Source organism: Colletotrichum costaricense, assembly GCF_030867565.1.
Source record: "Colletotrichum costaricense strain IMI 309622 chromosome Unknown Scaffold_7.1, whole genome shotgun sequence".
Lineage (NCBI taxonomy): Eukaryota > Fungi > Ascomycota > Sordariomycetes > Glomerellales > Glomerellaceae > Colletotrichum > Colletotrichum costaricense.
In genome coordinates, this window is record NW_026848236.1 from 1,234,373 (window position 1) to 1,260,588 (window position 26,216).

The following is a 26,216-nucleotide window of genomic DNA, read 5'->3' on the forward strand; positions in this document are numbered from 1 at the left end:
TTGCGAGATACTCAAAAAACATATTGATTGAGGAATCAACAAGATTGAGTTATTGAGCAGGAACAAGATTCTATCATCATATATCTGATCTTCCAAAAGCTAGGGTTTGGTCGAGAGTATATCACTGCTCCACATAAGCCGCATCACGACGCTGCTCACAGTCTGCTACAAATCTTCGGACGAAGACCATGGGAAAACGTTTCTCAATTTATATTCTATAGTCATCGTTTGTATATCTTGACACTACCTAATCCCAGATTTCCAACTCAGAAGTCTTCAGGGCATTGGGCGCGTTCATCAATCAGAAGTCTCCGCTTTATTTATTCTATGGAGGCCTGGTGAGTAGCCGGCTTGCTTCAAAACGCTTGACACACGGGTTGCCTCAACTCTTTATCCACATTTCATCACCACGGGAAAGAGGTAACTTTCCAGGCAATCTATGCGCTCATATAAGGCTCTTACTGGTAACTCACACCCACATATTCTGGATAACCACTCACCCCAATCTAAGACACCATGCATTGGGTACTGGTGATGAGGTTTGGCACATCTTTTCAATCGAAGCCGGGGTGGAAAACTAGAAAGGCTGAAGCTCATTATCAGTGCTTCTAGACTTGACCTTGCGACTCCTGAATGCCAAATTAACGAAAGATGAATGGTATGAATACTCGTCAATTACCTACTCGTAGTGACCCCGTTTACACTTCCATCGATCTCGCGCTGAAGCACATATAGATTCACCCTCCGTCACCACCCGCCATTTTACTTTCATGAAGTCCCTGTTATCACAGACTTATCAATACTCGGATTAGAGTAGGCAGAAACTCAAGTAGAGTGATGCCCAGAGATCTACAATTCTCACGTGTCTAGATGGAACATCGTATCCCATAGGTTTGGGATAGAAGGTCAGTAGTCTGTTCTCTTGATAGGAACTGGTGTACATGTAAATATGAATACGCCCAATCTCTGACGTAGGATGTAGGGGCAGATACAAGGGAGACGGGTTGCCAAACCTCTTGTATGAGAGTGTGTGGAATCTCGAAAGGCCATCTGATGTGTGCGGAGATGCGACGAAATCTGAGCACACTGACAGCCCGAATCCAGACAGAACTTTATCTCGTAGCTGGAATATGACCAGATGAAACACGTTGTTTCACGCGACTAGAGTCTGAGGAAGCTCGTGAGGGATCAGTTGTCAATTTCCACATTCCTCACATGTCATATTTGCGAAATGAGAAAACTAAGGTGGGTTGGGAGGCGACTAAAAAAACCGGGCTCTTGTTTCTTTTGTTTACTGGTGAAGGCTGCAATCGATCTTGCAGCCCAAACACAACGTCCTGCAAAAGCAGGCTGCGGAACGGGCAGGGACTACGGAATTAAGGCAGGCTGAAAGGGAGGGGAGGGGGCAAATGGGAGGGGGGGGGGGGGGGTAAAGCATTGGAAGTGAGACGTCTTACCGAATAATTTCTTCTCTCTGGACGATTGCATCTGTCTCGGATCGATAACCATCAATCACAACGGCCATTGAGGCCGAACGAGCATGGTAGCGCACTCTCAGGGGTGCTCGACGTCCGCTATCGCTGAGTCAGGTCGGCTTGAGCTAACGGGGAATTGTGAGCTTGTCATAAGTCACATCCCAGTGACAGCTGCTGGATCGGGTGGCCAGTGATGCAGGTATATTATACTGGGAGACATGAAATTCCGGCTCCTGCATTGTCATTTGTGCGTTGCATGTAGCGTTCGCGCCACCCTCCCGGGGAGGGGTTCCGGGCATGCAGTATGCACGCCCCAAGCTTCGAGTCGGGTCTCCCCGTCTCCCCTCCCGCCGTCTGCTAGTTCGCAGCCTCTCCATACATATTTGAGAGTATTTTACCTCTTCTTTTGACGTGAGAAATGATGGGAAGCGAGCTGCAAGCCACACCCGGGAATGTCTCGGGGACCTTCGGATCTTCTGTCATCAGAAAAGTATCCAGAGACCATTCTCGATTGCCCAGGCATACCCATCACACACTGACAGTCTTCCACGGGCTCCCGGACGGATCTCGGATCTGGGAGTTCTTGCCTATCATTTATGACTGAAGGTGTGTCGGTTATGTGGCGTACAATCTGCGATACTTTGAAACTCTCTTCATGACCTGGAATTTGATGCACCGCGGGGAGATATTTCAATTGGCCAAGTTTCTTTGACTAAATCCGATCGATCATCATCAGCATGCCAGAAAAGCAAGAAATCGCATGGAATGTGGTCTGTATAGGCTGTGGCTTGAATTTGTGTTGGTGCGACAGTGCAATGAACGTTGTGAACAACAGAAGTTACGTCCGATTACTCAACCCGCTGAAAAGTACGTCCGTATCATCGGCCATCATATTTTTGGCAGAGTCCGAGTGCAAGTTTGCTCAAATTGCTCGATAAAGATATTCGCATTTGCGTACGGCCGAAAGCATGTAGGACCCATGGGAATGCCTCGGCGCGTAGAGTCCTCGCTAATTTAGCCTTGAGTGATATCCCATGGATTGAAAGAGGGGTATTCTCTCCTCAAAGTCCTGGTGCATACGGGTCTGGACCTGCGGTCCAAAGTCTATCAAGTTGTCTGGATGACCGAGGGCCACATCATCCCGTTTCAATGGCCGCTTCACCGCTTTCTGGCTCCCCTGTCTCTTGGTGCCCGAGCTGATTCATGCGATGCTCTTATGACCCCTTCTGCTGGTAGAATCGCCAGTTCGCGACATTAAAATGCCCCGGCTGCATGCACCCTTTGTTCAGTTTCTTTGTTCTCATGCTTCTACAGCTGGCTGTGCAGCCCACTGTGTAGCAATAGGGGTGGGCCCACAACTTGTCGCGTGCGGCACTCGCCCGGCCTTTTTCTTCACCAATTACTGTGGCTTACAACAAGGTTACTTTCTATTCCTCATAGGGCATGTTCATGGGCAGTATGAGGATGGCGGCATATGCTCACGTTTCATACCACTGACATTACCCACCTTCTGCGAGGCATCTGGTTCCTACTGCTATGATCTTATCGCAGTCGGCGTTTAGAGACTTGGCTGGAATGAGGTTTTCAAAGTTACAACCGACATGATCAACCCGAAAAATTGTAGTTTAGCCGCGCAATTGTGAGTATTTCTCAAAACTCTTGGAGAGCATGTTATCGATACGCGTTGTGGAAATAGTTAACCTTCAAATTGGTATACACTTATCAATCGTTTCTTACAAAACCCAACGCTTGCTTCTTTAGAGCCAAGATGTATCACTTCCGAGCAGGCGTTCAAGATTGTGCCAAGGCAACAGGAAGTGTGGACCGGCCGGCGAAACGGCCGTGGTGGTGCATACGCCGGTGGCCAAAGTCTTGCCAAAGCTGCCAAAATCAACGAATCGAAAACCCTATCACTTATGATTTAGCCCCCAAAGACCAACGCATTCGCGAGATCCACCCCATCTTGAATCTGAGCCATCCACAAACCAGCATACGGCGTTTTTCGCATATTTCGCCTTCTTCTCACTTATATGAGAGAGCCTTGTGTCACCACCCTTTGGAGCGCGGAAGGTTCATCCGACGCGATCCAAAGCAGGCGACGTCTGGAAGTCGAATCCTCATGGGTCGTTTTCTTCTCGCTTGGATGCAGTCTTGTTTACCCACGCCACACATCTGAACCTTACCGCCGTTGACCTGCATACATATGCTCATGTAGGCACGACATGATGATTCCGTCTCCCCCGGACGCCGCTGAGGAAACACTACAGGTGCGTTCGTAACAAGAACCCGGAGTTGCTGAGATCGGCCTGTGACCCCCCTACCCCTGCAACATGTCACCTCGAACTGTTCAACTGGCGCAAGGCGGACCGAGAGGGAGGGCACGGTAATTAGGCTTCCTCGAAATGTAGGTTTCCACCGCACTCTGGCTGCTCATTCATTCTCGCGAGTCAAGACTTCTAGATTTAAAGGCTCTCTTATTCTCCTATCTTTGTCTTACTTGCTTGCTACTCTACCACACTCTTCCTGTCTTCTACAATCTCAAGGCTCAAGCCATCTCTCAAATCAACATCTGAAAGCTATCTACTGTTCAACACATTCTCTTTCATCCACACTTTCGCACCAGTCTTCAGCCATGGCGTTGTCGATAGATGTACAGCTTTCCGCGTCAACGTGAGTCCTACCTCTTTGCTCATACTCTCATTCTTTACGCCTTCATACCGTTCTCTACGTTTCCATCTCACGGTTATCCTGAAACCCATGGTGATGACCCATCGAGTATACAATACTGACTTTGGGACAGTTCTGGCACCCAACGGCCCAGGCCAGTGAATGCAGAGGGAACTCGCTCCCAACGTGACGTGCGGTACACGATGTTCAGAAACGATCATGCATTGTCAGTTGGCCTAGGCTTTACTTCAACGCGACCAACTTCACAAGTATCCTCCGCAACCGCCGCCGTTACCCGGCTAGACCTCAGTTACGGAGTCTCAGCCCGCTCCGGAGGCGCTGTCGGGCAACCTCTCAACAACGTGCCAACCAGTCTGCGCGGCGCTGGATCACAATTCCCAAACTAAGGGTCTAACGGCAGCCACTGGTTTGGCACCATGTGGTACCACACACTCCCGGTGTGTGGCTGCAACATGCAACGGTGCCTTGGATCGGCCAGTGGTGGTGGATTGACTCTGATCTAGATCCTGGCGTGGGGGCTTGCCTCGAATAAGAATAGCCTCCCGTCGGAAAGTACCTACCGAGATGGTGGTGCGCGGGAGCGGACACGTCTCCGCTCCGAAGTTCGGTGGAGGAGACTCGGCCGAGTCTCTGGGACGGATGAAACAATTGGGGTGGAGAAAAACGTCAATGAGATCACAAAGGGATTACATAAGTTTTCTCTCGACGCCAATGATTTGCGGTCGGATGACGCTGAAGAAAGAAGGAAGCTGCAAATCTGATGGGCCAATGCGTCGCGACTAATTTTGGCAGGAATGCAGAAACTGAGAGGCGGTAGGAGCAAACCAAGCAGCCCGGACAATGGACCGGCGGTGATTTTTTTCGCGAGGTTATGCACATGCATTATCTCACTCTCAAACTCTGCATATTGAAACGAATGGAGAATCGGGGCAATCTTGGGCATGGGAAAGGTAACAATTGGATTCGGGGCGTTTAGACCAACTATAGTTGGATGGCACCTGCCTCAGCGTGCCCGACGCACAACTTATTCTTGCTTCGGCGGGGTTAAGTTGGGGTGGGGAGCCCAGTATATCGTTCACATTATATACCTTATCACTTTTAAATATACTTACATAAGCTATTAGATAGTTTAGATAGACGAGCGATGGGAATACCCTTCTCATCCATCGGCATCACAATTGATTGTTGTCGACAGTGCCCAGCTTTCCACTTTCTTTCATCCACTCCTAGTCTTTGTGGGATTATCCTTGAGATGATCCACGTCAAATGGGCCCGTTTCATCCCAATTTGGCGTGATACCCGCCAAACCTTGTGCACAGACAAGAGTCTAAAGAACGGATCGGACCCGTTCTTTCATCTGAATAAACCGACTTTATTTTGACTTCGCATGTCCATGATCGAACAAGTCGTCGAAATCAACTTCGATATGCGGTCGCAGAGTCATTCGAATTGATTCCTGAGGCTCACTCTCAAAACGCCGCGTAAGTCCGGTAAGGCCAGCACTTGCCCCGTTTTCCGACTCAACCGCTGGTCGGTGCACAAGGCAATTAGGCAGACGTTGGGCACGTGAGAGGCAGCCGCTAACGAATCTGGCGAACTGGAGAATGGTTCGCGAATGATGCGGCCGATCATGACACGCAGGCGGGCGAAGAACATGAACGCATGGAGAAGCTTAGGTGCGTTGTTCCGCTGGGGGTGAAAGAGCAGTCGTGAAAATTTTTCTCATCTCCAATTGACCAGTGGAGGGATGGCCAGAGGATTCAGAGACAGCCACGTACACTTGGGAATCGAGACCAATGGCGCGCGGGGGCGCGCCCGTTCTGCACCCCGAATTTCTACTTTTCCGTGAATGCGACACTGCGACAGGTGATATTGCGGCATCCAATGTCAATGCTGAAAAGAAAAAACTCTTCAATCGCTCGGGCTGAAATTGATCAGGATCTCTGTCGCGGCGGGGTCGTGGCAGATTACCGAATTTCCCGGTGGCTGAGATGGGAAGGGCCAGACGATTTTTGATTGAGAAGGTGTCAGACGGTAACGATGGTGAAAAATTGTTTGCTCATCTTGGCAAAGGCTGGCACGGCTGATTGGGTGATGGACTCGTGAGCAGTGCCTGAATTGCTTCGTCGCTGCGCAGTAGCTGCGCCTCACAGAAGTCGGCACCGTGAAGACGCAGGTTGGGGCTGAGTTTGTGGGAAAATGTTGCGCATTCCGTCGACGGGTAGACTTGTGGCTGACGCAAAGTGGTCACGGGCTAAGGTTGGAAAATGACGGAGGAGGACTGGCGGGCGGGCACCTGCCCCATCACACAATTGTTCGCATGACGGCAGTCTGGCGATTTAGGTAATCGCGGGACAAGCAGAAACCGAGAAGGTCCGGACCACGTCGAATGTTGCGCCCAGCGAACGTTGCTGAAGGAAACAGGCAGAGTTGCCGGAGCTGGGGAAAAGTTCAGATACCCGAAGTCCTTCGTAAATAGCGGGTAAGTCCTTGCCTCCATCCCCGAGATATCTCCAAAATGATTTCTGAAAGAGCTGATTTAATCATCTGGGGCTTTGGGTGATGATCACTCGACAGCTGAACTGTCAGGACGAACAGACCCCTGCGTCGGCAGCATTGGAGAGCCGACCGAATGCCGCCCGGCTGTGACTCGATGAGCGGGCATCAATTCATGGGCCAGGAACCTCGCCCAATTGAGGCGCCTTGCAAGCGGCTTTTGCAATGAAACACGCGGAATGAACCAGGCATCACATTCTCCTTACAAGCGCAAAGAATTGAGGAGACGCCAACCGATTACACCATGCACTTGGATGGGTTGGGTGACATGTGCCGCGTGCTGGGTGGTGGGATTTGGTGATGGAGGAATTCGGTGTACGGTATCCAACGTCAAGTACCTTGACAAAGCACCCATTGATGGAGACGGAGAACATCCTATGCCATTCGCGGGGCTAGCTTTTGGGGAAGACTCTCGCCTCTTCTGTTCTTCGTGAGTGCCCGCGTCAAGGCCTTTCCTGGTCCAGCATCAGAGTGAGGAAGTATGGATACATCATGTCTCCGCGATCTCAGGTGCAGGGTTAAAGACGGACCAGGTATTGACAGGTATCTGTGGGTTCATAAGGTACGTAGGCAGAAACCGCCCGCCTCGTTCGAGGTACATCGCTCCATCAGAATTTCGCCGAACGAGATGAGATGGTCATCGTCAGAGTACCGCCCGGGGTGGTCGTCGTCAGAGCATCGTCCGAGATGGCCGTGGTCAGAGCACCGTCCCAAGATGCCGCACCGCCCAAGGATCAGGCCCTGGGATGGGATCGCATGTCTATTCTCGTTTCTCGTGCTTCTATGTACCCCGGCTGCTCGGGCAGGCACATACATGTATGGCTATCTTGCGTTAAACCCAAGAGCTCCAACTTCCTGTGCTCAAGCACTTTTTAAGGGCGGGACGACTGGCTTTCGCGCCTCCAGTGAAGTAGTAAAACCATGTCACCGCGCATCCACTTGTTCTGAACTTCTGCCCAGTCTCGGCCGCCCCCTGCACCATCCCCTACCGTATGTACTACGTACCGCCTGCACCTCAAGCTGGTGGTCCCACGGCCGTCATGCCGGGCAGTTGGATCCCTTCCCACGACGTGGGACCTTTCGCCGCCGCATCTCCCTGAATCCCTCCCCGGTGGACAAGTGGGAGGATCGTCTTGTTTCTTTTTTGCGCTGGGTATGCTCCAGTCCATAGTCACCGCCGTCCCAACCTTAGAGCCTTTTCGGAAAAAATGAAGAGGAAAAGACCCAACCCTGTTTCTTTCTTCCTTGAAGTACCTAGATACATGTTTCTCTCTCGTCAGTGAAGTTCTCAACCGCGACCCCCCGTGCCCCCCTTATCGGCTCGTACCTAGGTAGACCCTCGCGCCGATTCCAGACCGCGAACTTACCTCATGGACTTTCGATGGACGTCTCCAAGTAGGTACGGGAGCTTCGCAAGAGCCAATAACTGCAGATTACGAGAGCTTGACCACCCGAGTCAGCAATGGCGAGGCCCTGATCTCACCCCTCACTACCTATTCATCCCCACGCCCTCTCTCGTTCTTTCAACCTTTATTTTGCTCTGGCAGGTGCCAGGTACCATACCTAAGGTACCTACCTAGCCGGACGTCAGTGCTATCGCTCGACAGCGCACTCCCACCCGAGCTCTCCTCTTTCTGCCATTGTGCCTCCCTCGCCCTTTTCTCTGCGCTCCGTCCAGCTTTGCAACACCCCACTTTCACAAGTTCAAGTTGCTCTCGCATCAAGGATGAGAGAAACAAGACTATATATTTCCACGCTTCCCGTTCTCTTCTGTTTCATCCGCCTGCGCGGCAACTTACCAGCATTGCCTTTCACCGGACCCTGTTCAGAAATCTCCAGCCGCACACCTTCAGAAGTCCTTTCGCTTTGCGCGTCAGCCTTCTAATTGAAGTAAAGGTAAGGTAAGGCAGGTGGGTAGGTAGGTACCGTAACTCGTCTCTCGGCAAGGTACGTACTGTCAGCCAACCACCAAGACGCCGACTGGGAGGTGAGGAGGGACGGGATGGAAGAAAAGAAAAAAAGGAGCCATGGAGGAGGGAGCGGTTTAGGTAGGTACCTAGGTACCAAGCAGATGCCTGTTAGAAGCCAATATTTACACAGGGTCAGGTCTGTGGTCGCAGTGGATGAGGGAAGGCATGGGATTTGGGCAAGGGCAGGCAGGTCACTGTGGCAGGATAGGACGGGAGCCCGAACAGACACAGCGGAAAAGACGGGGACCCAAACAGACACAGAGAGATGGACGGGACGTACCGTGTATCTCCGTACCCTCAAGTATGGGGATGAGGCCCGTGGTGGTCCACTCTTTTTCGATTGAGTGGAGGAGAGTGCTGCTGTCTGCCCGCTGCTAGCGCCGATGGATTCGGGCAGAGAGTCAAGCAGTGAACATTACCTTATGAAGCGGGAAGATAGGTACGAGTAGAGGATCCATTGAAGAAGCTGCCTTTCCTCTTCGGCCGGCATAGAATGCCTCTCCTCTCCGATCGTTATCAGCACCTTGACCCCCATGGGCGCGAGATGAGAATTACCTCCAGAAGCTGCCGACGACAGATTCTTCAACGGAGCGGCAGAGAGGAAGCGAAACAAACATACCTTGGGTACGTACGCCGTGGAGGGGCGGATTTGTGCCTTGACAATCTGCATGTCACTTTCGAGTCTTGGGTCGCGGAAGTCTCATCTCCCTATGGGGACTACGTAAGGCAGTTGGGGTCTTGGACAAACACAAACAGCATCCCTCCAGGAAATCTCCTTTGGGTTTGAGACCTGCGTTATTCATGGAGTGACCCTGTGTGTGAGTCGGGAAGTTGCGAGCCCGCGAATCTTTGGGGGGACGGCGGAGTCACTGGACGAGCGTTCCTGAGAAGCTACCGACAGGAGGTAACGTAGGTACGTCCACTCATCAAGGGACTCTGAGCTAGGCTTGGGGGTAGTGGTGTCGCTGTGAAGCCAGGAAGGCAGAGAAGTGCTGGGTCTTGCCAAGACTCGCACTGGGCGACTTTCCGCCTACTCGTTCACGCATCCATCCCTCACCCCCCACAACCACCACCTTTGCTTCCTCCTCGTCCTCCTCCTCCACCGTCACCGTCGCCGCCGCCGCTCTGCCGCCGCTGTTTTCCCTTATTACCTCCTGCCTACCTCACACTTTCTTTGGCCTTCCTCAAGCTCTTCACTCTTTCATGACGTTTAGCGTTGGCAAGTCAAGCTTCAGTAACATTGAGTTTTAAAGCGAGATCTAATCTCGAGTCACTACCCAAGGTTGTCTCTTACCTACAACTCCCCGACACCACAACCAACCTTACCCGCCGAACATTACGGCCTTTCTACGCCCAGCCAGTCTACCACTTCGTGGAAACTTGAATGGCCCCAACATCATTCTACCCATCGCAACGAAACACACAATCACTTGCAAGCGCACCTTGACTTACCTTGCAACCCGCACCACAACGCCGAGGCGGAGAAGATCCAGCATGGCCTCTGTCGAACCCCAGCAGGGCTCAGCCAAGTCGTAAGTAACAGATCTTGTTCTTGCACTCCTCCGTAGCGCTGCACCGCACGCTGTTGCATGAGCACCACGACTTCTTCTTGGTATCTCAGCATCCATCCCCAAATCCAGCCCTACGCCGCCTCGTGAGCAAGTATGCCACGTCGCCGCACTTGTGGAGGCATGGCATTCACTCATTCCTGGAGCTCTATAGCCGTCATGAGCAAGTATGCTATGCCGGCTCGTATGTGGAAGCACGGAATGCACAGTTTCCTGGAACTTTTCCGCCATCATTTGCCAGATTCGCGCCCTGCGCAAAGCTGCTCTTGATCTCGCGGGTTCGCAGTATTACGTGCGGGTCTGAAGCCAGCGCTCCCAGGCCAACTCTACGTCAGGCGTGCCATGGCTTGGGTCTTGTGCCGACGAGAAGTTCCGTATCATCCACCACCAAATTCCCTACCTCGCATCTTATTCATTCGTTCGGTTGCGTCGGGGTTCGGCTTGGCTAATATCAGGGTGGCTTAGGGGTGCTTCGGGAAAACAGCTCTCCCAAGAGAAAGGAGCTAGAACTGGGGCTGCGGATCGCCTCCGGAACTTCGAGAAAGACATCGACCTTGACTTGGTGAGCAGCGATCGTGCTGGGAGTCGCGAGCGACTAGAAAGCCGAATCGAGCGTGACGTTGACGCAGTCATGCTGGTTGACCAGCTTATACCCCACGGCGCTGAGGCGGTCGAGGGAGAAGCCCAGCCCAATCATGGTCAGACGGAAGCCCTTCGAGGTGCTGGGGCGCAATTCTCGAGATAATGATGCGGTCGCCCTGAAAGTCAAGTCAGTGTCAGCCGCAATGCGATACCAAGGTGTCGCGACACCTCCTCATCATTCTGGTCGCCCCAACCTGCCCGGGCATCTCAACCTCTGGTGAGGTTCGTGCGGGTCGGTTTACGTGATGGCGTGGTCCGTGCGTGGGAATTGCAGGGGTGACCTCACTTCCGAGGTCGGCCGGAGGCCCCACCCTTTTCATGCCACAAAAATGAGGCATCAACACCAAAACAAGGCCGGTTTTCGGGAAGAACCGCGGATCGTGATGAAGCGATGGAAACGAAGAAACGAGAGCGAGCGAGCGAGCGAGCGATATTGATGGGTTTTCTTTCTTGTCTTTCCTTTCAGTGTTTAAGGAATGGTGCGTGGCTATCTCATCTCATGTTGTTGATGAGAGGGGCTTGCCTGAGAATCGCGTGTTGGATGGGATGCCGGAGATGTGATCGAGGAGGTTTGCATTTTCTTCCAAGTCTGTGTCATGATCTTTTCTGCGGAGTATAGCATGGCTTCGTGGTTTTGTGCTTGGGATATCGGGAGTCAGGGGCTGAGCCATTTGTGACGCATGATCGCTGTGGGTAAACTCTCGAGGTGGCTGGGGTTTCCATCTAGACTTCTAGAGAGCATGGATGAAAACGATGGAAAAAAAGGAAAAAGGGGGAGAAGGCAGGTGCGAGATGTAATGGAAGTTTGAGTAAGTAGTATGAGAATGAAAATAAGATGTTGGAGGAGAAAACTGATTGCAGTCACAGAGATGCCAGGTCATCTAATTGTCATCTGAGGGGGATGCCCTACCTCAGTGATAGCCAATGAGAGGCCATATCTCGCGTCGCCTAAGCCATCCTCGGCGCCAGGAATCTTAAGCCTGACGCGTCCAACCTCAACAGCGTTTGCCTTTGAGGCATGCATAGGCATTTACCCTTCAAAGCCAATCACGTTGCCGTTTCGTTTCTTTGATGATCCATAAATCTCATGTGATGATGGTTCTTTCAATACTCAGTACAATAGGGATACCGATTCTGCGGACTCTGATGCCTCAACCCCTGCGGCATGATGACACTCCCTGTCTGCCTACCTTAATCACACAATTCAGATTTGATAAGCTATTAGCTTATACACTCTGTGATGGGTTTCGAGATCCAACAGGTCCCGAATTAGTAAAATGATGAGGTATATACCGTATATCCCGAGCTCAAATTACAAGCATCGACATGGCAGGTAAATGCTCTGCAGCAGGGGTTCATTCAACTATGTCTCTCATTCACAGTTGTCACGTCTCATTGACCGATATTTATGTACCTAGAATCAATATCTGGCAACATCTCATGATCTTTGAAAGATGCCATCAAACCACTTCTGAATCTGCTCCGCCCCATCATGACCAACCGGAGTAACAAGCCCAACATACCCATCAGGTCGCAACCCAACAACAGCACCCTTGCCCGAATCAATCCCATACTTCTCATACGCCCTCTCAGGCTCCTCATAAAACGTCTTACCGTCACTAAACACCTTGTCATAATCCCACCCAAGCTTACTATCAAACGGGTGATACGCCTCATGCACGTCCCTTAGCAAATCAATCTCGTCCCGGGGGGCAGAGTGCACGAGCACAACATCAACAATACTCGGATCCGCGTCCGTCTTGAACTTGATCTGCCCGCTATGCGGATCCGACGCGGGACCTAACGCGATGGTCGGCAGCTTGGGCAGGTAGCTCGACAGCCACGCGCCGAGGGCGTTGACGGTGTCGCGCTGGGAAGGTTGGGAGATGTCGCCGCCAAAGACTACGAGGCGGAAGCGCCCGTTGGAGGGGAGCTTGTGGTGCAGTTCCCAGAGGCGGGCGTCGGATTGGCGGATTACCTTGTAAGAGGGGAAGCGCTGGCCGAGTTTGCAGTTCGTGGCGAGGGATTGGGTGCTTTTCGCGGTGCTCTTTGTGAGGGTGTTGGGTAAGTCGTCTTCGGTTTCTGGGTCTGCGTCTGCTTCTTTGGCGACGAGGACTGTTGGTTGGTAGTTTACGCCGACGCCGGTTGTGAACTGCGATACTCTGCGTTAGCTTCATCGTCGCACTTATTCGTCCCCATCTCCATACTAAAGAAACCACAGAAAGACTGGGAGTGGTGTTTATACGTACCATCCGACTTGTATGGAACGCCTTCTGGAACACGTCGTCCGACACGCCCGTCTCGCTCTGGATATCCTTTGGCGGTGCGCCCGTAAAGAGCTTGGAGAACTTGCCGTCAAAGGCGATGAGGTCCTTTGCAATCTTCTTCCGCTCGAGTTCGTACGTCGAGAGGACGTCGCGCGGTAGGATGTTCTTGCACGCGAGGCCGATCTTCCAGCCGAGGTTGTAGCTGTCCTGCATCGAGATGTTCATGCCCTGGCCGGCTTTCGGGGAGTGCGTGTGCACGGCGTCTGGATCATGTGGTTTAGCTCCTGAAGGAGATGGATGAAGGGTCAAGGTATGGGGATTTTGCTTACCTCCCGCGAGGAACACGCGGTTGAGTTTGCTAAAGTGGTCGCCTGTTCGCTGACCGATTTGGTAGGCCGTCCACCTAACAGCACGTCAGCGCCCATCCACCGCTACAAAAAGAACTTTTGTCAAACTTACCAGTCGCAGTAGTGGTACTCCAGCTTGTATGGGCTAAAGATTCTCTGCGCAGACTTGAAGATGATCTCTGGCGTGATCTGCGACCTGTCGACGCGGCCGCCTCCGGCTGAGACCTCCTTCAGCTGGATGTAGAGACGAACCATCCGGTTCTCGCGAGGAATGATCATCAGTGCGCCAGCCGTGTTCTGGATCATGGTCCGGAACCTGATATCGGCTGTTTCAAGTCAGCATAGCACGTCGCTGTGGTAGATGTGAGAACTTACGGAAGTCGGTAATGGGAACAATATCCATCACACCCCTAGAATCCACCGTCAGCTCAACACCTCACCACATCTCATCTTACGATCACTCACCAAATGGCATCGGTACTCTCCCCCTTCATCTCAAACTCCTTCCCCAGCGCCTTTCTAGTCCACGAATGCGCTCCATCACAGCCAACAACATACTTGGCCCTCACAACCTCATCCCTCGCTTCACGGCCCTTGGACCGATCCAAAATCCCCGCAACATCGTCCTCAGCCAAGTTACTCCGGAAAATGCCATCGCTAAGATTACTCAGCATCTGCGTGGGCGTCGCCTCCTCCTCCGTCAAGTGCCGCAGCGTCACCGTCACAGGATGCGCCTCCGGATCCGAGTCCTCGGCCGCGGCCTCGTCGATCTCGAGCGAGGTCGGGATGACCATGCGCTCGACCTGTAGTGGCGTCTCGTTGGACGGGTACGAGGCGCGGATGCCGTCGATGAAGAATTGCTCGATGCGCCCCTGGTGCAGGACGGATTCGGTGAAGCGGGACAGGCCTGGGATTGTGTTTACTGATTTTGCGCTGCGCTGGATTGTGCCGTTCTCGTCCGGGTTCCAGAAGCTGACCTCTACGGTTGTTGTTAGTGAAATCCAAGACCTAGGGTGTGAGGTGAGATTGGGATCTTACCGAGCATGCGGTTTGCTTCTTTCCACACGCGCTCTGCGACGCCGAAGCTGTCTAGGATCTCGAGGGATCTCACTTGGAAACTGTGATATATGTGAGTACTTGTCATGTCATAGAGGAGGGCAATCCCCTTACCCATCTGCTTGGCCAGAGTAGACCTTGGCGGTCCTCTTGTCAACAATACGGGTCCTCACACCGAGTCTGGATAACCAGAGAGCCAGCATAAGTCCAGCAGGGCCAGCCCCAATGATGAGGACGTCGACCTTACTTTCTGGAAGTTCAGTCATGTTGTGCACCACCAGGAGTTTAGAGATTCAGAACAACAGTGATGGGGAGCAGGTGAAGTAGATAGGTGAGTTAGACTAGTAGTAGTTAAAAAATACTAATTCATATATGAAATACGGCAGGCTTTAATTTCCCCATGATCGCGGGCGGATTTACCCTACGCGGGGGCAAGTCCACGGATTAAAGCTTCTTCGGAGCATCATCTGGATTGCGTGTAGCATCATTGGACGTCCACCTATCCGCAGAAAACTGCCGCTGGGAGGCTAAGGTTTTGGGGGAAATAAGCGATGAGAAAGCATGACAAAGAGGGGGAGGGGCCGAAGGGAGGGGCACAATTGGGGACCTCAACCCAAGGTAACTCACGGACGTCATCGGGGGATGTGGGGTAAATCCCCAATGCAGGGACTCACTCAGTTGAGTGAGGTACTGTGTCACTGTATAAAGTACTAAGGTACTTTGTAATGCGGCCGCCCTGAATGGACTGCCACACTGCATCGGGCTGCACTTCATCTCAAGACACACATGGCATGCGCGGGACGGTGTGTGCATGCCACACATGTATGGACGGGAGTACCTCGAAATGTGGATGCAAGCCGCCGCATTCTGGCTTTCCCTGTGGAGGGGTGCATTCCCGTAATTCCGCTGTGTAAGCGGTATCTAATACGCCACTGGCAGGTAAGGATATTGAGACGCCTCTGCCTTACACAATGAGGTATCTTTCAGCCCACCGGCTACAATAATCTAAACTTTTTGCTTCACAAAGCTAGATACCCCTCGGTCCTTTTTCTAGAGTACCGGTAAACGATATCCGTGTTATCTATTTCATTCAACGCCCGGCCCGGCCCGCCCGAGATCGCGCCGGACTCTCCACACCCTCGACCCCACGGGACGCTTCTCGTGGCCCTGGAGGACCTCGATCCACGGCGTGTCGCTAATGTCGCCAGCAAGCTCGAGGTTTTCGGGCTCCTCGTCTGACTTGTCGCTCTCAGTGTCCTCGTCCATGACTTCCACCGTGTCATACTTGGAGTTATCTACATCACTGCCGTTGAAAGACTGGTAGTACAAGTCTTCACTGTAAGCCCAGCCGGGGGAGTCGAGCTTGCCGTGGACTAGCAACAAGTGGTGACCCGCTGCTTTGGCTGCTTCGATGCGTTGCAGGGGAATGGGCGTGAGGATCTGGAGAGCGCCAGTCTTTGTGTCGATGCCTCGCAATAGCACCTGGCCCAGTGTTTGCGCGTATCGTGGATCCAGAGTTTGGGCATCGGTGTTTGGGATATAAGGGATTCCCTCAGGCGTCCTGGCGATAATTGCCTCCAAGTCCAACGCGACACCATCGACGTCCATCACGTCAACGCTTGATGTCACAGCGGAAGAGTCAATGCTCTCTCTAGCTAGACGAGTGAATGCCCTGACATCCTCGGTCTCGACTAGACACAAGATAGACCCGTTGATGGTCTCTGCGAGAAGGTCTGCCGGCGGTTGGTACTCATAACTTATGATCCCAGTGATGCCGCGGTTCTTCCCCTTGTAGCCGACCATCAAAGGAGGCGATGATGAAAGCGGAGTAGGGTTCCATAGCAGCTGATTCGATGGGTTTCTCTTGGTGTGGAAATACGCCAACGCCTGCATCGAACGTAGATGTGCCGCGGTTCTAGAAGTGAATTCTGACTGCTGTGAGGGAAGCAGCGTAAAGGCCGTCTTACACGCCGCTTGCAAGCCTTCGATGGTCTCCCTAGGGCCGTCTTCGGACATGTAAATGACGTCGGCTGGCCTGATCGTCGAGACGAGCTCACTTAGTAGGTCCAGCCCTGTTCCCAAGACCCAACCCGGGGTGTTGATGATCAACGGCAGCCCTTTACATGTGTCTTGATAGCGTTGAAACAGATCGAGTGCGCACTCCAGATACAGCTCTGGATCGGAGGCAGGTGATACCGAAGCTATTGAGTGACATCTCATAACGGTCACATCCTGCTCGTTCGCCGCAATGCGGGCAAAAGATGGACTCAAGTTGGGTTCTCTGACCTGAACCAAGGCGATTGTACCTGCCGGAGTATACTCTGGCTGCCCGGGATCTAGCTCCATCACAACGACTGATGGTGGTGTTTTCCGGGTTCGAGTCTGTTGGCCGGCGCCCGTGAGCAGCCGGTTTCCCAGTATACGGCCAAAAGTGGATTTGCCGGACGATTTGGGGCCGCAAAGCATCACGCTGAGGGCAGGCTGGTCTGGTTTCGCCTTCGTTAGCCCCGCCAATTTCTTGTTCCAGGCGGGATGCGATCGCAGATCTTGGATCAGAGCTCGCTTCGGCGCGTCTTCAGAGGTACAAATCTGTGCAGTATTAGTATGTGATGGATTCGAGCCGTCCAGGATCTTGACTCACAATCTTGTAGGTATCGGTCTTTGCGCCTCGTTTGCTTGCTTTGCCCTCAGGCTCATGCCACAAATTTCGGAAGAGAGGCGAAAGCCGTTCAAGCTTGCGCAGACTTGCACCCTGGGGATGAGGATGCAGTTCAAGTCTAGTCTCCTCCGAGCAGCGCAGCACGGGGATCGCATGGCAGTGAGGGGCATGAACCCATTTGATGCCGTCTGGAGGTCGAACGCTCGCCCCTGCTATAGTGATCTCACCATCGAGGACCTTGATACCATAGCTTCCGAGCACCAGGAAACGCTTGACTTGTCAATGAAACAACTAATATCGCATACAAGGAAGTCTTTACCTCGCTGTCATGAAGTCTTAGCTCTAGGATGCCTCCTGCCACTCTGCGAGAGTTGCTCTTACTCGGCCTGAACGTCGAGAACTGCTGAGGTCCAATCTTTGACGGGTTGATCTCGTCAGGATCTGCGGTAGGGCTACTGCGAAGTCATCAGAGGGGGCTCTCAGGACGAGGTGGAGAGGTTATACTTGGATTCTGTCGCTCCTGCTATTGGCGCAGATGCACTCTGCTCCGGCTTCGACTGTGGCGTGTGCTGAATTGCTTCATCCTCGGCAGAGGCGACCCTTTTTGAGGATCTTCCTTTCGCGGGAGACCGTACTTTGGGTGTGGGCGTGGGAGTTGATACTTGAACATCAGGGGCCGGCTGAGATTCGGCTTGAGGTGCTGGAGACAAGGACGGGCTCGCTGAAAGCAATTGTTGCCTCAAAGCAAATGCGCTCATTGCTATTCGGCTGTTAGCCGTTTCTTAAGTGAAAACGATGTTGCAAAGCACCACAAGGGGCGACAACTAACGCCTTGAGCCCTCAGATGTCTCGACCTTCCGTCGCTTTGGCGTCGCCATGTTGGGTTTCTCTGGTAGCAACGGGGAAAAGTCTTCTACAGCAGTATCGATATCAAAGGGGAATCTTTCAAAGACTGGTCCCGTGCAACGGCAGGAGGGATGTTGATTGTGCCTGCCGAGCAGCTACACCAAGATAACCTCAGGAAGGCACAATCCTTCCCGACTTTGCTCAAACGGTGCCTTAGGTACGTTACGGTTCCTCTCACAGTCTGAATGAGGCAGGTAGCCACCCCGGGTCGTGACTGCCTTTTCGCAAATTACCTTCTTCCTGCACCTTGCCAACGCCAGGTCAGCTTTTCTTTTTTTTCTTCTTATCTCAACTCATTGCAACCTCAACTGGCCAAACTCACACGCAGAATTTTGCTCAATTTCTACCACAGTCAAACTGACAACACCTCATTCAATCGAGCACTGTGGGCGTCAATTCGAAATGGCAGGCGAATCCGTCGGACTCCGCGATCGCGATATGAGATTCGGAGGTGAAGCTCTCACACCGAAAAACCGCGCTGGAAAATCCTTCATGCGCATCCGGACACCCACGCCGACGCCAACGCACTTTAAGTCCCCCGGAAGCGCGGCAGGCAGGCGGGTTAGCTCTCACCGCGTCGCGGTTCCCGCTACCACCGCGACCCCACCTCGGGTCCGTGCGATCCCTGCAAAGATTTCTGAATCTTTGCGAGACCCTCGAAAAATTCCTGTCCCAGCCATTCCCGCCGCTTCGACGCCCTCAGTTCCTTCTACGCCAGCATTTCGCCTTGTCTCCAGAAGCACACCAGGCACGATGTCGTCACGCAAGCTTGATGGCGTTCACTCGCTGAGCGCAATTCTCGAGAAGCAAGGCCAAGAAGTCGCAAAGCCCAAGAGCAAATTCGCTCGAGGCACGCAGGCCAAGAAGGCCGAAAAGTTCGACCCTCGTGCTCAGGAGTCCGATTCCGACGACAGCTCCAGCAACAGTGACAGCAGCGACGATGATGGTGGCCCCGTTAATCCCGATTTCTTCGCCAAGATTAACGGCCAGATGGCGTCGAGCAAATCTGCCAGCACTCCTCTGAAGAAGGCCAAGCGCGACAAGGCCGATGAGGTTGCCGATAGCGACGTCGAACACAAGACCTCCAACGCGAAGCCCTCTGCCACCAAGAAAGCACCAGTCAGGCCCGAGAGCTCTTCCGAAGAGTCCTCAGCGGAAGAGGCGGCGGCCGACACAGACTCGTCCTCAAGTGACAGTGAGAGCGAAAGCGAGCCGACTGCGAAGAAGCCAGTGCAGAATGCCACAAAGAAGACGCCAGTTGCCAATGGCGCGTCAACAACCTCTTCCAGCGATTCTGAGAGTGATTCCGAGAGCGAGGTCGAAAAGACGACCAAGCCTAAAGCCAAGCCCGCGGTCAATGGTGCGAAGGCAACCAAGCCGGCCTCGACCAGTTCGAGCGAGGCAAGTTCCAGCAGTGGCGAGGAGAGCGCAGAGGGAGGGGAAGATGCAGAGGAAGATTCTAGTTCTGATGAGGAGGAAGAAACCAACAAGGAGACTGCCGCTGCTGTTGCCCCCAGACGTAACAGCAAGGACCTCAACGTTCCTGGATTCGTTGGCAAGGATTTCGTTCTGAGACAGGCGCAAGGCGATGAGGATGGCAAGGATATGACCGACTTCTTCACCAAGGCCAAGCTCGACGGCAAGCAGCTCTGGTACTTCACCGCGCCCGCTTCCATCCCCATCAACATTGTGGAGAAGCTTCAGATTCCCTTGGACAAGGCGCACAAGGGAGACGCCATTTTCAAGCACAACTCGGAGGACTACACTGTCGGCTTCGACATTGGTGCCACTGCAGTAGAGCTTCTCATTCCCAACAAGAAGGGCAATCGCTATGAGACAGGTAAGGAGGACGGAACAAGCGCATTAGGTCAAATTGCTAACGCCACAGCTTAGCCCCCAGGAAGGTCGACAAGGTTCTGCATGTCAAGCGCGTGACCCAGTTGGTTGGTAGCGAGCCCAGCGCTCCCAGGCCCGTTCAGCCAACCCTTCCTCGTCCCCAGCCGCAGGGTTTGAGAGCTCGCTTCCACCCTATTGGTGTCCCCGACGACATTCCGATGGGAAAGATCGGCTTTGACGAATCCTCCGACGAAGATGTCGAGATGACCTCGACACCTGCTCTGCCGACTCGCACCAAAAAGTCTAAGCACACATCCGCTCCCGCAGCTCCGGCAGGTGATGCCATGGATATCGACGAGCCTACCCCCAAGAGCTCGAAGAAGGATAAGAAAAAGTCCAAGGTCGCTAAGGATCCTGTCGAGGACTCTCAATCTACCATTATCGAGGTACCCAACTCGCAGCCTCTGCCCACGACCAAGGAGAAGCAGAGCAAGAAGCGACGTGATAGCATCGAGTCCATCTCGAGTGTGGGATCCAACCCCAAGCCGACTCTTGCTACTCCCAGCCAGTCCAAGAAGGCATCTAAGCGCAAGTTGCCCACAGACGAGGAATCTACCCCGGCCCAGTCATCCAAGGAGAAGGCTAAGAAGGTCAAGCGTGACGCTTCATCCCAGGATACTCCCGCTCAGGGCTCTGTGAAGAAGGTGACGGCCATTCCCCCGCCGACCGTCCCCAAGCCCGGTTTTTCCTTCTCGAGCCTCCCCGCTGCATCCAGCCCGGCCCCCGAGACCTCGACGCCGAAGCCGAAGTCGAAGAGCTCCAAGAAGTCCAAGGCTGATGAACCTGCTTCGACCCGCAAGGAGACACCTATTCTTCCACCCAGTGTTCGTCGCGAATCCGCGGTCCCAATTCCGCAGATCCCCTCCAAGTCATCTCCCGCAGCCGAGGAGACACCCAAGAAGGAGAAGCGCAAGAAGAGAAAGTCGGAGAAGACAGACGAGCCCAAGTCAAGCAAGAAGGAAACGCCCGTCCCGGTGCCTGGCGCCTAGAGGTCCGCCAGTTTCGGAAAGAAGCCTTTTCGTCAGCCCTTTCGACATGGCTTCAAGTAGCCTCGCTACTGTCATCAATGATGCCCACGCAGCATATTAAAGTTGCCCATAAAACCTGTCAGAGTATATACACCGGTTGCAGAGCCGTGCGATTTGGCTTTGCCGACCATATTGGCGAACGAGCCTACTCGTGGAAGCTCGCAGATACCAACTTGATCCACTTTCTTTTCTTTCTTGCATGCATTGTACCGGAGGGAAAAGTACACACTGAGTTTTGAAGACGTAGTCTACGGTCTTACCCGCTCACACCCCCTTCGCCACGAGCTTTGTCTAGCTCTCGCTCTCCTTGCAATGACGAGGCCTCTGCATCTTCAGAGAGCCGCTCTTGCAAGCCAGACTGTACGGAATGGACGAGGCCCAGGTGTTCGAGAGGGGTTAGGCTATCATTGGCTTTGTTTTTGTTCGTTTCAGGCGTTGGATGGATCGATACCTAATGTATGTCCCTCGTATGCGAGGGTTTCATGCGGGTCACAGACGCGGAGGAAGATAGAGAGTCTGGCTCTTGGCCTGCTAGCTAGCTAGTCGCAATGATGACGAATGATCAACACTTCTTCAGTGTGCCGTGACGTGACTTGCTTGAGTCCATCATAAACGGCATACTAGATTTTTTTCACGTTCCAAGCACGAATAACATTGAATGTCTTTCTCTCTCTCTGTCTATCTCTCTCCACGAAACCACGGCAGACTCGAGTTAACACAGTGTCTTGTTGGTGTTCTTGTCCCAATCACAGTACGATATCCATACTTGAACTGCCGCCAACAATGTCGCCAGCGTCCCCGATACGGCAGCCACTACAAGCGCGGCGATGGCGCACTTGTATGTGTGCCGGTGGGACTTTCTCCGCTCTGCGTATCTCTCCCACCGTGTCGTCGGGGTCGGATCATCGACTTCTTCCAGTAGACGGGCCAATTGGGGGGCCCAGTATGGGAAATCCTCGTAGAGATCGTGTAAAGTCCGGGGAGGGTCTTTCTTGGAATGGTCGAAGGAGGGGTTCAAGAGGCTTTCGTCTAGTCTTTCACGCTTAACCCATTCCCGTAAGAGCTTCCTAGATTTGGCGTTTCCGATGGGCGGGAAGAGGAGGTTGTAAATTCTCAATGTCTCATCGATGAGCTTTGCAGGTAGGCACCCTCTAGATTACCATGTGAGTGAGACGGACATTGGTGGCGATCTCGTCAGTTACTCACAATGATAATGCCTCATCTAGAGAGTGGCTCAGATCCTCGCGGATTACGCTCAATCTCTCCCGGCTATGTTCGAGGAATGCTCGGTGAGAGAAAACAAGGAGGATCTTATTCCCTGGGCTGTGTCTGAGGTACAGGTGATCAGAAAGCTTTTCTGTTTGTTGGATCTTAATACCAGCGTCCCTAGCTAGAATGTAACATCTGAGGTTTTTCAAGTCGATGAGGTCTTTAGGAACGTCCATCGATGTTGACTGGGGATAGATTCGGCCCAGGTAATCCGTCAATGTCTCGCTCTCAGCCCACCGGAGGACGTTGCCGCTCCCAATAGCTGCGGTGCCCTCCGATTCGCACTCCGTCATGAGCATTGTGCGGACGGCACAATCTAGGTATGCCAGTCTGCTCAGGTTTGGTGACATCCGGCTCAGAATCTTATCTTTCCGGACTGCGGGCTTCGATCGGAGTAGTCGTATGGCTCCTGCTATCTCATCTGTAGAGTCCCCCGTCCTCGGTTGGTCGATACAGAGTGACAACCGCTGCAGCGCGCAATGATCAAGGAACCTGGCAAGATGTTTCTCTTGGCTTGATTCGCATGGCCCCCATATCGATTCTGCGATGATTCTATCATTAGATCGGTTGTCGCTATCGGCCATCTTCTCGGGTGGAGGGCATTGATCATCGGCAGTATGTTAGCTAGGTAGCGTTGGTGAGGAAGAATAACGAATGCGAGGTGAGATCTGCGAGGTGAGATCTGCGAGGTGAGATCTGCGAGGAAGGAATCCTGCTGAAAGGAATTTCGTCTGGGATCCGCAGACCAGGCTGAGGATCTCACGGCCAGCATCCTCGCTCTCGGTGCCACATGACTGCATTACTAGTGACACAGGCCAATTAATCCATTCGGTGTGATACCGGCCGTAGTGCATGAAATACGTCGCCCTGTGAAGTCTTGGTGTCTCACAGCCTCATTAGATCCCCAACCCCCATTTCTCGCGACTTCATCTCTGATGATTATCATTTATTACCAGAGACCGGCTGCTAGGTAGCATCACTTGTCTAGACCAATGCGATCGTTAACCTATTCCGCTCAACACGGCGATATCGACACCCTTCTCCAACAGGTCTTAGCTCTAGATCCATAATCGAAGCAGTCATGGAAAAGAGCTGTACAGATTCAGAACCCCTGGAGGAGGGCCCCGGTTTCATTCTTTATGGGATCACTCTCTGGGTCGTCCAGATAGGTTTGGTCCGAATGGTTGCGAAAGCACCTATTCACCAGCCTGAACCTGCGAGGAAGATATTGATTTGCGACAACTCGAGTGGTAACAGCGACGCAGACGACGACTCGGTTTCAGAGAACGTGGTCGATCTTGGTTCGGCGGATGAAGGGACACCTCCGATTACACCTCTCCCAGCGGAACTACTGGAGCCTCAAAGTGTGCAAACTCCAACATTAGAACCTTCCTTCATGAAGCTTCCACCTGGAGACTCTCATCCGATTGATTGTCTTCCAGTAGAGTCTCTCCCAGTGGAACCCAGCCCAACAGAAACTCCTCTTGAAGCAAGCCATCCTGCAGAAACCGCTTCACCAGCGAAGAAAACGCCGTTGACGGAACCAACCGCAACACCAAATCTACCACAAAAGCCTCGAAGAGTGATTCTGCGACCGGCAAGATTGAAGAGACTCAGCCCTGAAGCAGAAGTTAACCCAACCACCGCATTCACATCGGAAGAAAAGGATGTCTTGAAGCGTTTCGTCACTACCTTGAGTGCTCAAAGACATCAACTCTTCGCTAAATCCGAGTTCATTCTGCCAACGATTGTGCCCAGCCTCGTCTCCATATCGTCTGCGTATGGGTCCAGTCAAACAATAGCAGCGACAGGCACGGCGGACGCGAGGAAAGACACCATAACCCTCATCCGCATCGTCGGTCTGAACAGGTGGGATGAGATCCGCTTCTTTCACAAGATCATGTCAAGGCCCGAGAATCGACATGTTTTCTCCCCACTCGATCTATGCTACCACAAGGAGCGAGTCCGTCGCACAGCTCTCGAAGCTGCGTGTGCGATTCGCGATCCGGCACAAGCCCGCACTCTCTGCGGCTGTCTTATCGTTGTCCAATCCTCCAACCTGGGCCAGCGGACGTCAACGATCGGCGGCCTTCTTTCGATCAGGGGCAAATACCACGCTCTTACAACGAGCCACGCCCCCGATGACGAGGATGAGCCTCCAGACAATTCGGTTGACGATGAGAGCGATTCTGATGTGGGCTCGCTCTTTATCTTTGATGGTGATATTGATAATGGCGATTCGGATTCGGTTACTTCCTTTGCTCCGGACGATGGTGAAAGCGCGAGGGGCGAAACCGCGGGACAGATTCACGAGACTGCGTCAATGGAAGAGGATGCCCTCAACGATGGAGCAGGATCCACAAGGGAAATGAAGAGTAAGGTCTCGACAGAGAAGGAAAAATCTACCGCAGAGCGTTCATTTGCAGACATGATACAAGCAACAAACGCAAGTCACATGAGGCCTGAAGACTTGACGACCAAGGAGGGATACATCACGTGCCGAATCGATGAAGATAGACTACGGAGCGGGAACGACTGGCTACTTGTACCGGTGGAAGCCAACCTATTGCTTCTAAATAGAATCCCAGATGGCGCAGGGAAACCACCAATGTGGCAGAATCCTTTCATCGAAAGCTACTGCCCTGATCTAAATCAGGTATTCGTGGACCACGATCATCCAGACACACCGCCGTCCCAGAAAACGGTGTGGGCAGTTTCCGGAATGAAAGGGTTGGTGCGTAGCCATCTTTGCCCAAACTCTTCGTTCATGATCTCGGGCGGTGGTGAAAGAGTGCAAGAAATTTGGACGGTTAAGGTAGAGGCCTCTAGTCGAGGTATGGCGTCCCGAGACTCAACCTTTCCCCAAGCATTGCAGCAATGGCCACTTTGCTAATCTCGATCTGGCAGGTTTTCAATCAGGAGATTCGGGCTCCTGGATCGTCGACGATAAATCGAGACGCGTTCTTGGCGTCTTGATCGCTCGTTCCAGCGGTGTCGGATATATGGTCTCCTTTGCTAGTATTCGACAGGACATCGCGACCACGTTGCGAATCAGACAGACGTCGGTACAATTGGCCTCTAGAATGGACCCCTTGCTCCGCGGCCGCGGCAGCAGCACCGGCAGGGTCATCCGGTCCTTCTCCCCAGTCAGGTACACGAGGCGGGCGCCAGCCGCACAATCCTGGAGCCAGATGCTCTCAGGCGCCGCGGCAGCAACTCTCGATGTTGTGAGGCACCCAGTCGATCTTGGTCACAACCCATCAGTACTCGTTTTGTTCATTGCCACGGTGTACATGTCTCTCTTATGGGAGATTCCGTCCGCGTGGCGCTCGGTGACTACCTTACAGAATGCTCTAGTACCACCAGCGTGCGCCCTGCTCTTCTGGGCCCTCACCGAGCTCGAGATGCGACGCAGACCCACGACGTACAGCCGACATGATAGACTAGCCATTCGAAGAACTCTCTGCACGTGGCTCTGGGTCACTGTCGCGGCTGGTCTTTTGGCTAGCTTAGGGATCTACATTGTGCGAGGCCCGGCCTCGAACCCTTTTACTCTACGTTCGAACGGGCAGAGAGTTAGCGATCAATCTATAAGGGATTTCAGTGACGCGATGGAACGTCTGAGGAGGTCGGACCCTCAGGCTCGGTACAATGCTTTCGAAGACGACTTGAGGGATTTGAACCTCGCTTTGAGACGTTTGGATTTCCGGGCCGTATACTACAAACTTAAAGACATGGTGTTGAGAAAGCTTTCGAAGCACAAGTGGTTGAGGCAACTGTAAATGGTTCCGCCGTCGAAGTAGAAATGAGGTCTAGAAGATGTGTTCGTAGAGGCCCACTGAGTGAACATGCAGCTGAATACTCTAGAGATGGTAATTGTCTAGTCACA

General features: G+C 53.0%; 8 protein-coding genes across 8 annotated transcripts, besides 1 other annotated feature; 3 read left to right on the forward strand and 5 right to left on the reverse strand.

Moving 5' to 3' along the window:
- Window positions 1–1,869: 1,869 nt before the first annotated feature.
- Window positions 1,870–2,118, reverse strand: CCOS01_07594 (uncharacterized protein; the record flags this gene model as incomplete). Its single annotated transcript, XM_060455758.1, has 1 exon — window positions 1,870–2,118. A coding segment is annotated over one exon (249 nt), but the record flags the coding sequence as incomplete, so codon positions are not given.
- Window positions 2,119–5,603: 3,485 nt separating this feature from the next.
- On the reverse strand, window positions 5,604–6,044 carry CCOS01_07595 (uncharacterized protein; the record flags this gene model as incomplete). Its single annotated transcript, XM_060455759.1, has 2 exons — window positions 5,604–5,852; window positions 6,003–6,044. The coding sequence occupies 2 exons, from the start codon at window positions 6,042–6,044 to the stop codon at window positions 5,604–5,606; spliced, it is 291 nt and encodes a 96-aa protein (XP_060313651.1).
- Window positions 6,045–10,278: 4,234 nt separating this feature from the next.
- Window positions 10,279–10,347: a sequence feature (Short protein (CCOS01_07596, KAK1527334.1) was converted to a misc_feature.).
- Window positions 10,348–10,599: 252 nt separating this feature from the next.
- Window positions 10,600–10,722, forward strand: CCOS01_07597 (uncharacterized protein; the record flags this gene model as incomplete). Its single annotated transcript, XM_060455760.1, has 1 exon — window positions 10,600–10,722. The coding sequence occupies one exon, from the start codon at window positions 10,600–10,602 to the stop codon at window positions 10,720–10,722; it is 123 nt and encodes a 40-aa protein (XP_060313652.1).
- Window positions 10,723–12,337: 1,615 nt separating this feature from the next.
- On the reverse strand, window positions 12,338–14,835 carry CCOS01_07598 (FAD binding domain-containing protein; the record flags this gene model as incomplete). The annotated part of the gene is made up of 8 exons (XM_060455761.1): window positions 12,338–13,051; window positions 13,149–13,429; window positions 13,496–13,569; window positions 13,626–13,839; window positions 13,889–13,923; window positions 13,979–14,492; window positions 14,552–14,631; window positions 14,684–14,835. 8 exons carry the CDS (start codon window positions 14,833–14,835, stop codon window positions 12,338–12,340), a joined length of 2,064 nt encoding a protein of 687 aa, XP_060313653.1.
- An 820-nt stretch (window positions 14,836–15,655) lies between these two features.
- Window positions 15,656–18,106, reverse strand: CCOS01_07599 (uncharacterized protein; the record flags this gene model as incomplete). The annotated part of the gene is made up of 5 exons (XM_060455762.1): window positions 15,656–17,158; window positions 17,211–17,498; window positions 17,548–17,683; window positions 17,733–17,988; window positions 18,058–18,106. 5 exons carry the CDS (start codon window positions 18,104–18,106, stop codon window positions 15,656–15,658), a joined length of 2,232 nt encoding a protein of 743 aa, XP_060313654.1.
- A 430-nt stretch (window positions 18,107–18,536) lies between these two features.
- Window positions 18,537–21,019, forward strand: CCOS01_07600 (uncharacterized protein; the record flags this gene model as incomplete). The annotated part of the gene is made up of 2 exons (XM_060455763.1): window positions 18,537–19,974; window positions 20,028–21,019. 2 exons carry the CDS (start codon window positions 18,537–18,539, stop codon window positions 21,017–21,019), a joined length of 2,430 nt encoding a protein of 809 aa, XP_060313655.1.
- A 751-nt stretch (window positions 21,020–21,770) lies between these two features.
- On the reverse strand, window positions 21,771–22,626 carry CCOS01_07601 (uncharacterized protein; the record flags this gene model as incomplete). Its single annotated transcript, XM_060455764.1, has 2 exons — window positions 21,771–22,209; window positions 22,265–22,626. The coding sequence occupies 2 exons, from the start codon at window positions 22,624–22,626 to the stop codon at window positions 21,771–21,773; spliced, it is 801 nt and encodes a 266-aa protein (XP_060313656.1).
- An 881-nt stretch (window positions 22,627–23,507) lies between these two features.
- On the forward strand, window positions 23,508–26,109 carry CCOS01_07602 (uncharacterized protein; the record flags this gene model as incomplete). Its single annotated transcript, XM_060455765.1, has 2 exons — window positions 23,508–25,161; window positions 25,235–26,109. 2 exons carry the CDS (start codon window positions 23,508–23,510, stop codon window positions 26,107–26,109), a joined length of 2,529 nt encoding a protein of 842 aa, XP_060313657.1.
- Window positions 26,110–26,216: the final 107 nt, after the last annotated feature.